Source organism: Apus apus, chromosome 5 (genome assembly GCF_020740795.1).
Source record: "Apus apus isolate bApuApu2 chromosome 5, bApuApu2.pri.cur, whole genome shotgun sequence".
Taxonomy (NCBI): domain Eukaryota; kingdom Metazoa; phylum Chordata; class Aves; order Apodiformes; family Apodidae; genus Apus; species Apus apus.
Window position 1 is genome coordinate 32,143,150 of NC_067286.1, and position 13,707 is coordinate 32,156,856.

Sequence of the window (13,707 nt, forward strand, 5' to 3'; positions counted from 1 at the left end):
ATGTTTCAGACTTAATACTTGTGTGAAGTAGGTTTTAAACTTAATTCTGCATGCTTCTATTGAAATGGTGCACTGTTTCATCAAGAAGCTAAACTTGACTCTGGTATTTCTTACTACTTGCCACTTTTTATACACATGGACCATGTGGACAAGAATATGATCTTGCTGGCGTTTGATGGGTACAGCCACAGGAAAATTCTGTTTGGCAAATTAAAGCTTGGGAATTTTTTTTTTACTGGGATTTTTTTATGTGTTTGAGGAAAAATCAAGTCAAAGAGTGGTAGTGTCAACAGAAACAAGGGGGATGGGGCCAGGCAGGGGGAATGGACTACAACTGCTTTTTCATATCTCAATCAGCAGCTTAATAAGCTTTTTTCTCTCATTGTGCATATTTGTAGGTACCCTACAAAACCCCTAACAAATCTGACTGCCTTACAAATCAATTACACTTCATCTCGAAAGAACTTCTGTTAAGTATCAGCAATATATAGTATCAACAATATGGTTGTTGGTACAGTCTGCAGTAAGAACAACTTAACTTTTCTTGAAGGCAGGAAGATGAGCTGTACTTTGCATGCTGTCCAGCTGCAGCGGAGTGAATGGCATTGTCTTGTCAAGCAGTGTTTTTATGCTGGTAGCTATGCTTTCCTTGATGTGGGGGAACTACACAGTATGTCTCAAGGAAGAATAAAATAAAGGAGAATCACAAATGCCTGATGCGCAGTGAACTGGATAACAAAGAATGATTGCAGTATTTCTTCAGTTTGAAAATTTTAACATAGTTTAATCAGTCTCATGCACTGAGCTATTGCATTTTATTTTTTTCTTGGATTTGCTGTCTGGTAAGATGGTTTAATGACTGTCTATTGCTTAGTGTCTTATGGAAAGGTATTTCATAAACTACATTAGTATTTATTAGCTAGGAGACAGTATCATCAAGAGATATGTGCTCCACTAGAGATTTTTATCCATGAAAACCACTGTCAAGAATTACTAGGGGGAGTTTTATAAATTATGTTTGCTTTCATTTCTTTGTCAGATCATTTCCTAAAAGGGTGGATGTTTTCTGGTAATAACTGATGCCTTGTAAGTTTACAGAGTTCTTGTGAAACCACCAAGAAAACTGCGAGTTTTTGTCCTATTTTTATGATGTATATGTGATGAACGTTTAGCTGAAACATTAGGCAATTTTCAGTTTAAATTGGACAACTTACTTAGAAATACATGATCTGCATGTGTCTTTAAAAATGCATGCTTCTAACTTGCTCTGGTCACCTTGCACATTTATCTGCCGCCTTCCAGTTTTAACACACTTTGGAAGTTTCTATTTCCTGCTTGCTGTCAGTAAGTCTTCAAGTGCTCTGTCTGAAGATGGCACTAATATGTTCAAGTGTTAAGTGCTGGAGCCTGAGCCAAAACAGTGTCTGTGAAGGCGTGGATGAAAAGCCAGCACCAGGTTATGTGATGTAGAATGAGTGTGCGCTGCTCAGCTGTGCTAGCAGAGATCATTCTGCCTCCTTAGCTCTGCCCTAGTACATCTCCATCTGCCTGGATACATCTGCCACAGTGTTTGATCATCGTAGGAGTTTGCCCCTTTTCTGACCTGCTCTGGGAGGGTCAAGCTAGAGCCAAGAAGACAGGGGAGCAGGGAAACCAGAGTGCCCTCTCCCACCTTGAACATCGCTCCCCTCTGCCCATGTAGACACTGAGGAAAGAGACTGCTCATTCTGAGCAGACCAAGGCAAAACAAGAAGGAGCTATTGCTGAGACGCCATGTGGTGTAGTTCCATGTATGTCGGGTTGGTGGAGCTGGATGCACTCCAGGCAGCTTGCAGCAAGTGGTGAAGTGCAGATGCTCGATTTCCTTCACCAGCCATCCTGGGCTGACCTGTCTTTGAGAGTCCTTCTGTGAGCATAAAATGCACTTGGGGGAAAATAAGCATTTCTGTGGTCATATAGTGGGTGTTTGCATTTCCTTCCCCTATAGTATCATCTTTTATCTTGTATTGATTGGAAGTGGCCAAAGCTCTGAGAATGATGGGTGTTTTATGACATTCAAGGTAAGACTTTAATATGAAATTAATCTTATCTTTTGCATATTTCTATGAAGCTTTGAAGCTTTTTGTTTCCTGGTAGCACTTTTTTTTTTTTTTTTTTTTTTTTTTTTTTTTTAAAGCAGGAAGGGCAAACATCTTGCTAAAGGCATATTTTTAAAGGAGAGATACATTCCTATATTTTAAGTGTGAGTTGTCTGCCATCCTGATATGCATTAGAAGGGACCCAGGGCTGCATGCAGGAAGAACAGATTGCTTAATTTACTTTTGTGAAGTTACTTTGGGACTTAGGGAAATTTGTGATGGAAATTTTGTTTCTGTGATATGATCTTTCTTCCTGAATCTGGACAGAATAAGAAACAGTGACTGAGCTCATGCTGGTTTCTCTCTGTACTTCTGCTCCACTGCCATCTATTCACTGTATTTGAAAAATATGTGTAGGGCTTGAATATCCAAAACAGTAGGTTGCATTCTGTGTGTACTTTTGTGAAGTTACCTGCATCAAGTATTTTTATTTTTCTTGCCTGTCCCATTTTATTAATTGCCTGTTACTGTTTATGTATAGAATATCCTGAAAAAAAATAAAGACACAGTTCTGGTTGTGGCTTCACACAGGCCTGTCCATGCCATTGAAGTGGCCAGTGGAAAGAAAAGCAAGCTGCTTTGATCCACTTATGCACAAACAGATTGAAACCATATGTTTATGTTGATATTTACCTGCAGTATATTTTTATCTTTAAAAAAACAACAACAACAATTCCCCACTAGCTATTAAAATATGAGCACTATAGTAAATTTCTGTATTTTAATACTCAGGATGGCTCATTCAATGCAGGAGTCAATATAAGCAGCTAAAAACATTGTTTGGATATCCTACTTAGGGAATTTCAGAGGCCAATACCTAATTTATTTGTTACTACATGCTGGGAGGAGATAGCTGGGGTGTAATTGTTTCCGCTTGAACAAGATGATCTTTAAGGTCCCTTCCAACCCAAACCAATCCATGATCATGTGATTCTATGATCTGATTTCTAAAGCTTCGAGCTGTTACACAGACTTTTTAGTGTGGGCAGTGGGGTTGTTCAAATCCGTGACTTCTGGCAAACTCTAAGCATTCAAATATTCAAATTATTGTTGTTGGGTTTTGGGGGTGGTTTTGCTTGTTTGGGTTGGTTTTTTTGCTTTGTTTATCCTTCCTGTTTCTACTCACAGGTAACATCATGGTGCTGTGGTCAACTTGTAGAACATCGGTACTTAAATCTGTAACAAATCGGTTCATTAAGAATTTGGCCTGCTCGGGGATCTGTGCCAGCCTAGTCTGTGTGCCTTTTGACATTGCTCTTAGTGCCAGTCCACACTGCTGCTGGTGGGTCTATACAATGCTCTTCTGCAGAATTGCTAAGTTTCTGCACAAAGTTTTCTGCTCAGTGACTATCCTTAGTTTTCCAGCCATAGCACTTGACAGGTAAGAGATCAAATTTGCCAAGATCCTTCATTTATTTTTAGTTTTTCTCCCTTTGAAACCCTTTTCTTCCTTTTGTATTAATCTTGTATATGCTATTTAGTGTTGCTTTATGCCATTACATTAACTGCTCTTGTTCCAGTGCTTTGCTCACAGCATACAGCTTCTTTGCAGAAGGTCCTGGGTTAAATATTCTTCTCTGTAACCTTTATTTTTCAGTTCATCCTGATATCTCTGGGCATTGATAAAAGGACTTTGAGTCTATAGAATTGTCTTCAGAGAAATTTTAATCCTTTCTTTCTTCCTGTTAATAATCCTTGTTCAGTAGTGGAACTTAAAGACTTAATGTCTGCAGCATCAGGCTACAGACAAGGTGCCCATTTTTAACTGTGGAAGTTGAAAGCCATTGGCCATTGGAAGAATTTACCAATGCCTGAGGCAGATTGTCCATCAACTTGAAATTTCAAACTTTATTAATACAACTAAAATTAATTCAGAGAAGTTTTCTATGTAGAAAATCAGTCTAAAACAGAAGTGGCCTTCCAGACTGTCTAAGGTTTGGGGTTTTTTTCCCATTAATTTTGTTTGTTATTATTACTGATGCCACCTACATGCATAGGCAGTAAGTTAGATATTTTTAAGGAAAGGTGGGTACTAGTTTAATACAGTTTACTAAAACAGTGGATTTATACATGTTAGATAAAATTATTGTTGATCTGTTATCTCTTCTCACCACAGAATACATTAGCTCTACAAGAACAAACTGTATACCTAATAAAGTCATATGTCTCTTACTTAATGTCTTCATAACTGCAGTATCACTACCTGTAATGCACACCAGTGTTGCCACTGGAACAGTGTATCATTTGCCCTTCACCAGTAAAACTTGGGATCTTCCCAACAAAAAGCACAAATTGCTACCACATATAATGACATGTAAAAGAACAGATCCCTCCTGAAAAGTCTTAGAAGTCCACAGCAGTAAGCAAACAATGAATCAGTGACTGAAATTTGAAGTGCATGTCAGAGATGCACTATTTTTAATGTACACAGACTGTTCAGTGTTTGACTACTCTTTTGCTTAGGGCCTTGCTAACCAGAGCTTGTGCAAAACAAAACCTCATTGTACTTCCAGTACATGAGTACAAGTAATTTGTGACCAACAGCTTTTTCCAAATGTCCAGAGAAAAGAAATATGTCACAAAGCAGCTTCTCAAGTTAATTCTGAGTGCAGTTACTTAGAAGAGACTTAACTGAAAAGTATAATTACAAAAAAGAAAGTTGGTTTTGGCTCAAACCAGGACACTTTGCAATGTGAGATATCTCTGCCTCCATTATGTTTTCTGAAGTTTTGTGCTGTGTGTGATATGTAGTCCAGTTTACAAGAGATTAAATCTTCAAATTAATATTCATGCACATCAGCCAAATGATATAGTCCCAATTATTGAATCATTAATCACCGATGAATTAATTCTGAAGTTTGAATATTCAACTTTTTTTCTATAGATAGATCTGCATAGGTAGACCCTTGGGATTTTTTTTTCCTCTCAGAAGCAGGTAGTCAGCTGGTAGCCCATTTAGGGATTTGTGACATTATGCTGAAATAGCTCCTGAGAGGCTTCTCATATGTGCTATGCGTATTATAGACTTCGCCCTTTGCATTGTACTAGTTATAATTTTAACTTTTTTTTTTTTTTTTTTTTTGACAGGTACTACTCTGTTTTATACCCTCTGGAAAGAAAAATATCTGATGCAAAGTCCCGAGACCTGGTTATCTATATCTGGGCCCATGCAATAGTGGCCAGCATTCCAGTATTTGCTGTGACTAATGTGTCAGATATTTATGCCATGTCTACCTGCTCTGAATCTTGGAGTTACTCCCTTGGCCACCTGATATATGTCATCATCTATAACGTCACCACTGTGATTGTACCAGTGGCTGTGGTATTTCTCTTTATGATTCTTATTCGCAGGGCACTGAGTGCCAGCCAAAAGAAAAAAGTCATCATAGCTGCCTTAAGGACCCCTCAGAATACAATTTCGATCCCTTATGCCTCCCAGCGAGAAGCTGAGCTTCATGCCATGCTGCTTTCCATGGTCATGGTATTTATTTTCTGCAGTGTCCCCTACGTGACTCTGGTGATTTACCGCACCATACTCAATATATCAGATATTTCAGTCTTCTTGTTCCTCACTGCCATTTGGTTGCCCAAGGTCTCTTTGCTGGCCAATCCTTTGTTATTTTTAACTGTTAACAAATCTGTACGGAAGTGCTTAGTGGGGACAATAGTACAGCTGCACCAGAGGTATAGCAGGAGAAACATGGTCAGCTCGAGTGGTGTTGCAGATGCTAATCTGGAGCCCAGTGTCCGTTCAGGGAGCCAGCTTCTGGAGATGTTTCATATTGGGCAACAACAAATCTTCAAGCCAACAGAAGATGAGGAGAATGAGACTAAATCCATTGGCTCTGGTGACTTTCAGCAGAAAGAAATTCCTACCACCAGTTTAGAGGTTGGAGAGACTTTGGCTCACAAATTTGTACCACAGACAATTGCAGATTCTGCAGCTCAGATGGCATCAGCTGTGCCCACAGAAGCTGATACAGTAAATGATAAGTATTCCATGCAGTTTGGTTTCGGACCCTTTGAGCTGCCTCCACAGTGGCTCTCAGAAAGCCGAAGCAGCAAGAAGCGGCTCCTGCCTCCTTTGGGGAATACCCCTGAGGAGTTAATCCAAACAAAACAGCCTAAGTGTAAAGCAGAAAGAAAAATCAGCAGAAACAATAAAGTCAGTATCTTTCCCAAGGTGGATTCTTAGTCATAGCAGGAGCTTTAATTGACAAAGGAAGGTCACCTTCTATTAAATGTGTGATCCCATGGATCTTTGTTATGCTGAAATACGTTACAGACTGATTTTTCCGTGCCAAATATAATTTAAACAAACAAAAGGGAAATGTATATAGAAGTGTTTCTTACTAATATGTTTTCATGAAAATAATATATAAAAATATGGTGATTCTTAGCTTTATCTGTGCAATCCCTACAACGACACCTGCCTGATTCACTTTCAAAAAGTCCATGTGGCTTTGGGAACACTTTGTGCGGCTGAAGTATGCCAATACAGCAGTCAGTTTGCTGGGAAACCCCATGTTGTATTGAAATGGACTGGGTGTCAAAGTAACGTAATAGGAAAGGCTGTAGGGAGAAGATGAGACCTAACCTCATGTAAATGGACACAGTAAGATTCTGCACATTTTGTTAATTAAGTAGGATGGGCTATTAAATACATTCATTTTCTGTTAAGCCCATTTCTTGAATTAGTGTTAAAATTAAACCTTGCTGGAGTTTTTGCACAAATTGGTTACCAAGCATCTGCCAAACATCTAAACTTTTTTAAAACCTGAACTGCTATTTTTTGGCTTGAAAACTTCAGCAAAGCCAAGGATACCCAAACTGTTATGTGTGTCAAACCTGAGAATGACTTTTTTTTTTTTTTTAATAAAATAAATTATTTTAGTTTTAAGTAAAAATGGGATTGAAGACCTTGCAGGGCAAATCCTTACTCCAGTAAACAAGTATGTATGTGCCAAGGTCATAAATAGGTCACTTTGATCCCATGATAAAGAACATATACAAAGGTCCCAACAGTGTAATATATGTATTTTGCAGGTAAGCAAGGGGTCAACCTTAAAATAGACTCCTCTGCTGGTGCTGTTTTTTATGGGGAAGCTAGCAAATGAAAGAAAAGAGTCAGAAATGCTAGTTGCCTTGTAGTGAACTGCAGAGGAAGCTTATAACAGATCCCAAAAGGCAAGGTTTGTTAATGCTGTTGTTCTGCTATTGTCAGAGGTATGGAGGTTTTCCTTCTACCTTCACAGATAGAGATGCCAACCATCCTACTTGGCTTGTCTCACAGAGTGAACTATCCCGGGTATGAACATGAGTTAATACAGGAATCTAGTTCATACAGGAATCTCATGTTCATACAGGAATCTGGTGCCCAATTCCTGAGTGGATCAGAGTCATGCCATCCCTGGTATCAGCACACCAGCCTTTCTGTAAGAGTTCAGGCATTGTACTGCAGGTTGCACCCATGCATCATCACAGGCATCTTGTCTTGTTTATACCGAGTGTAAATTTTAAACTATATCAGTCTGTTAGATGACCTGAAATTATTGTAACCTTGGCATTTTAATCCTTGTTCAGGTGCAAGTAGTCTTTCCTCCTTCTGTATCTGCATTCACTGTTGTCTCTGTGGGTAGTTTCTTAAAAGCACAGTCTTGTAACATCTGTGTACTCTGTGTGGTTCTCCTGTACTTTAGCCCTTCAGTGCATGCTGAACCTGTATCTGTAGTTACTGCCTGTTTATGAAAGCATAGTTTGACAAGGACACGGTGAAGAATCTTGCCAAGTTAACAGTAACTTACTAAATCCAACCAGTTAGTGTTAAAAGTGAGAAAAAATTCTGCTGAAGCAGAATTTGGAGGTGTTCTTCCTTTGCCATGTTTGAAGAAAGTCAGCAGCTTCTGATGGCTCCAAGGTGGTTGATTTCTACAAGGCATTACAAGCAAACGTTTTAATAAAAATGTATTTTAAAAAAAGTTTATAAATTACTGTGTAAATTATGTTTTTCTCTATTTCCTCTTTGGTTTCAGTTCACTTCTTGATAGTTCAAGAATTTCTCAGCTTGGGAGTGAGGAGCAGTATTTGAGGGGTCCAGATGGGTGGTGCAAAACCCACCTGCCCTGCTTCTTAGATAAAGACATGAGAAGGCAGACATAGCTTGCCTGAAACCAGACAGAAGAAATATTCTGGGAAAAAGTGTTCCTTCCCTGGCAGAGGTAGAGAAATACCACAGCAGACATTTTTTTCATGTGCTGATAAGTAATTTAATGACATGTTTGTTTTTCCAAAGTTAGTGAAAGAACAGATGTTAGTAAAAAAATCTGGAACACCTTAAAAGCAAAGTAAGAGTTACAGTTTCCTTATGAATTGTGGTTAAATTTAATATTTATGGCTACTTACATACATATACTGGTTAAAGTCTCTGTGATTAATGAGTGCACATAAATGGTTACTCAGATCTGAACTCCTTTGAGGAAAGCAAATTTAGTCTTAGCTTTGTCCCTTTCAAATGTCATGTTGAATGAAATGCCAATGATAAATTCAAAGAGACAAATTGCATACATTTAGTTTTATCATATCTGGAAACCAAGAAGTTTGTGAGGGTTTGTTGACTGTTGAGACAAATGTATCTTTTTCTTTCAAAGTGGACATGTAAAAACTTGCTTGTATATTTTTAGCAGATTGTATCTGAAGACATTGAAACTTTTTAGCAATAAATTAACTGAGGTGGTTTTCCATACTTGAAGAATTATTTGGGAATGTTGTATTTCAGTCCCTCTTTCAAGTTTATCCAAGCAAATGCTTAAGCAAAAGCATATCTTTGCATATAAGAAAAAATCTATGTAAAATTCATGATCCAGCTTCTGTGCTAGAATTGTCATCAGAAAACACTAATTCAGGAGACTCTTATGCAAGTTGGAATATTTGACTTGTAGAGTATGATTTTTAACTTAGATGCATCTAAGACAGTGGTAACTTTGAGTAATTTCTGCTGTCTGATGGCTTGTTCAAATGATTTCTGCTGGGCAAAATGTTCTCCAGCATCCAATATGAAAAAAAAGAAAAATCAAGACTTGTTTTCTTATGTACCTTCACAGTAAAGATAAGCAAAATTTGTGGGTTTTTTGGTTTTTTTTTTTTGTTATTATAGTTGGTTTTAACCACCACAGGTGTTCACTAGATAATTTTTTCTCTCCGGATTATTGATGAAAGAAAGTGAAGTACAAAAAGTGAAGTACTAAGCAAAGCTGTGGGAATTGAGGAAGTGAAAGCCTGAGGTTATTTGGCCTGTGCAAATAGATTTAAAGGCTAAAACTTACTACTGGGGAATAAACCCGGAGGAAGAAAAGTTTAAAATCACTGTTTTCAAATTTGCTCTCTTTTTGCTGGGAAAATGTTCCTGTATCAGTGTACTATATCTTGAAGAATGGAAAGTCAGGCTGTGTTTTCTGATTAGTAGGACTGGGACTTGGCAGCTCGTTTCAGCTAAACAGGAGCTGTCTCATAAGCTGCTGTGAAGGTAACCAGCTCTGCAGGTGATTACATGTCCAGCAAAACTCAGGTAGTTCCTATCATTCATGTCACCTAACCTTGCACTGCATAATTAGATAAAGAATGTAAACATAAAAAAAGCAAAATCCCCTGCCTTCTAGTCTTGTTTGATGTAGGTTACTGTGTAATTGTGCTTTAACCTATGTAGAAGTCAGTAGGAGATAATCAGTAGTTTGTTTGGTTAGTTGTTCGTTTGTTGTTTTTTCTTTTGGCTGTGAAGGACTTACCCTCCCCAAAAGATAGGAAGTCATTGCTGTCGAACTGAAAACATTACCTCTTAAAAAGACTGCTTTTTATTTGTGACTTTCTCTGTGCCAAAGTAAAGATATTAGCAGGATTTCTAAACAATTGATGTCTTAACTATCAAACTGGGGCCACAAGGTCAATCACTGCAATCTTCAGTAATCTGTAATTCAAGGACATTTTATGAAAACAAAACACAACACAACAAAACACATCTTGTAGAAAATTGCAGAACTCCAGATGCAGATCCTTGCACTCCTAAGCAAGTTGATTGCTCCCCTCCTCTGGAGGACACAGAGGGGTCACAGCAGGAACCTATCTAAAGTCATCTTTGTTCCAGACCTGGTTTTAAGCTTCTAAACCAGCCAGAGGTGGTCAAGAGTGCGCAGAGGCTGATTTTTCTGATTGCTTCGCTCAGGGACAACAATACAAGACCGGGATGCAGAAGCTTTCTTCATCTCAGTGAAAGCCCTTTGCATGTGCACAGGAGCAGTTTCTTCTCTGTGTGGAGGAAGTGGACTGTTTTTTAAAGAAAGCCTAAGAAATACCAGGTTAGATCCAATTCCTAAATACACATTTGTTAATGCAAATCAGGATTTCTCTACATAGTTTTCTTTTGCATCCTCAGGTTTCCTGTGGCTAAACATAAGGCACTGAGATGCTGATTTACTCCAAAAACCCCTTTGTGCATAGTACTTACCTGAGCAGTGGTCTATCTTCTTTACCTCCCTTTTCTGTAAAACTAAACCCTCTGCTCTTTGCCTGGATCATATCCTAAGCCATGAAGAAGATCCTTAGACACTTAGAGGATCTCATTCTTTTGTTCCCCTTGCACCTATCCAGTAGCAATCTCCCAACACACTGCACGCCACAGCACTAAGACATTCCAGCACAACACAATCTGGTTTAAGCTCTGGCTTCCTCAGCTCTGCTGTTTGCCAGCAGAAGGTGTGGCAGCATGGAAGACAGTCTTGTCAAGGCAGGACTTTTCCCAGTGCAAGTCAAAGAATGAAAACCTGGCTTTATTAAATGCAATGGAAGTTTTACCATTGACTCTAGACTTCATGTTTTAGTTCACCTTTTCCTCCTCAGCTTCTAGGTTACTACTGTGCTGTATCACTATTGCTGTTGGAGCATACTGCAGAACTCAACTCATCCTCACCAAGGGTTTCTGGAAAAGCTGGAATATGGCCCAAAATTCCTGGCACACACCAAACAACAGATATTAATACCTTATATATTTGTCCTCTGTGAGAAAAGGGTCTGTTTGTTCCCCTAATATTTAGGGGAAAAAATGTCAGGAAAATTAAATGTGCTCGTCTTGATCAGTGTACTGGAACTGTTACAGTCTACCTTTAAACTTCTGCATGTTGTGAAGAAAAGCTACGTCAAGTGAGTACACAAACTAATACTGATAACTAATAGGCATTAGTCAAATCCTTGTAATTTGCCTTCCAACCTATATGAGACCATGAAAGTTTTTTCGCTACCTATTTGTGTATTAAAACGCTGTTCAGAAGAGGAGTATAAATAAAAGCAGTAGTAATGGGAACAAGTTCCCTGTGTTTTTCCCCCTCACTTGTTTCTTCTTAATTGGATTAGGGAGAAAAGGATAAATTAATTGTTATTGTGGTGGCTTGTCTAAATGTGTCTTCATCATGTAACAGCTTTTAGAATTAAAAGCACATCTTGGAGTGCTTTTCTTGCTGCGCCCTTCCTAGACACAAGAGTTTTCTCCAGTTCAATGCTTTTCCCCTTTGTCCTCATCCTACTTCAGGTAAGTAAATTTATCACAGAACAAAACTGACTTATTGTCAGAAAGGCAAAAATAAAAAATTATACCCTTTGTATTGCTTTTTTAGTACAAACTTCATTATAAATACACCTGCCACCTGTAAAAATACTTTAGATTCTATAATAGGTAATGATGTCTATATAAAGTTCAGCCCTCTTATTGAAGACTCAAATGGCCAGATTTTCAGAATTTAAGGTGAACTCTATGAACCTCTTATTTTCCTCTCTGGGTCTTCTAGAACACATACTCATAGATCATAAGATAACTGTGAGATAGCCCTGCCAAGCCATTTTATTATTGACTCTCAGGTGTGTCATTGAAAACCTTCACTGATCCTATGTGGACAAGCAGCAGTAAGGAGCACCATTTCCAGAGGAGATTTATGTCAGTTTGTTATGAAGCACAAATCTGGACATTCTTATATGCTCTTCTGAGGTTGTAGGCAGTCTGTAACTTGGGAAGCTGTTAGCAAGTCAGAGTCTATGAGCTGTGAGAATAGTTTGGGTTGGATGGTACCTTAAAGATTACCTAGTTCCAAGCCCCTGCCACGGGCAGAGACACTAGACCATGTTGCTCAGAGGCACACCCAACCTCACCTTGAACACCTCCAGGGATGAGGCACTTGTATTGAGATTAGATACTACAACGAAATTCTTCACTGTGAGGGTAGTGAGACACTGAAGAGGTGGCCCAGGAAAGTTGTGGCTGCTCCCTCCCTGTTAATCAGAACATAGGAAAAAACTGTCACATCCTATTTAAATGTAGAAAAGAAATAAGGAGAGGATTAGGAAGGTAATTACACTGCCCTTATTAATGAAAATTCATTATTAACAATGAATATTCAGGTAAACAACAGTGACCACAGTATTAATGAGTTTATTTAAAACATTCAACTCTCCTTGTTTACACAGTTTATGCAGGAAACTAGAAAGGTTACCAGAAGAAACAACGTTATTTCACAGCATAGACATATTATTTAAAAGGCTCAATGCAGTAACTTCTTGTGTTAAACACTTCAACATTCGTTCTTTCACTGACGTGGGACGGACAACAGCTGCGTGTACTCTGCGCCCATGGAAACGGCGGCAACTCACGTCTGCAGCGCCCTGGCTGGCAGGTTTTACGGCTGACTTTAAAGCGAGCCGCCCTTGCTCAGCCCCGCACACCCTTCCCGAGCGGGGCAGCCCGGGCCCGGCCGCCGGGCGGGGGGCCGAGCCCAGGCCCGTGCCCGGGACGGGCGGTACCCGCCGCTGCCCGCCGGGCCCGGCGCAGCTCTCAGCTCCGCCCGCCGCTGCCGGCACCGCACGCTGAGGGCGGCCCATCGCCGCAGGGGCCGCTCCCGCCACCGGCGCTCGGCGGCACCGGCGCAAGGGAAGGACGAGCCTCCCCGGGCTGCCGACCCCGCCGCCGGGACCTCCTCGGCCGCCCTGCCTTCCGCTGACAGCGTCCGCCGGGCTCGCAGACCGGCGCTCCCTCTCCCGGGACGCGGCCTCCCACGCCTGGGCGCTGCCCGGCTCAGGCCCACCAGGCGGACGCGGACCCCGGCCCCGCACAGCCCTGCCGCCTGCGGGGCGAGGGGCAGGGAGGGACGCTCTCCGTGCAGCTTCTCTCTCTGTCAGCGCGGAAGAGACGGGCTGCGGTGCGGCTGTCTGTCGCTCAGACTCCGGGAGCGAGGGAGAGCGCCACGGCCGCCGCTTCCCGAGACACCTGCTGAGGCCCGGCCCGGCGGCGGTGCCGCCCCGGCGGAAGGTGGAGCCCCCAGGCCTCCCGAGAGGTGGGTGCGGTGGGCGGGTGCGGGCCGGGGAGCGGGGCCGGGCCGGGCCGGGCCGCCGGGTGCCGCTGGCGGGCGCTGCCGGCCGGGAAAGGCCCCGCCCGGCCGGGAAGGGCTCGGCCCGCCCGGCGGCTCCGGGGCCGGGCAGCGGTGCCGTCCTCGTGCGAGCCCGGGGAAGGGCTTCCCGTCCTCTGCGGTTGCCTGTG

The 13,707-nt window shown here is 41.2% G+C and overlaps 2 protein-coding genes across 3 annotated transcripts in view; both read left to right on the forward strand.

Annotated features, from left to right (window-relative positions):
* Positions 1 to 11,500, forward strand: part of GPR176 (G protein-coupled receptor 176) — a 48,117-nt gene extending 36,617 nt beyond the window's left edge. Inside the window, exons 3-4 of the mRNA XM_051622328.1 lie at positions 3,267 to 3,519; positions 5,226 to 11,500. Coding sequence (XP_051478288.1) covers positions 3,267 to 3,519; positions 5,226 to 6,333 — 1,361 coding nt within the window. The 3' untranslated portion in view covers positions 6,334 to 11,500. The remainder of the gene's footprint in view (positions 1 to 3,266; positions 3,520 to 5,225) is intronic.
* A 1,924-nt stretch (positions 11,501 to 13,424) lies between these two features.
* Positions 13,425 to 13,707, forward strand: part of FSIP1 (fibrous sheath interacting protein 1) — an 81,342-nt gene continuing 81,059 nt past the window's right edge. The window contains exon 1 of one of the 2 annotated variants that reach the window (XM_051621252.1): positions 13,425 to 13,504. The gene's annotated coding sequence lies outside the window, so the exon portion shown is untranslated. The remainder of the gene's footprint in view (positions 13,505 to 13,707) is intronic. The other variant, XM_051621251.1, reaches the window with a different exon arrangement.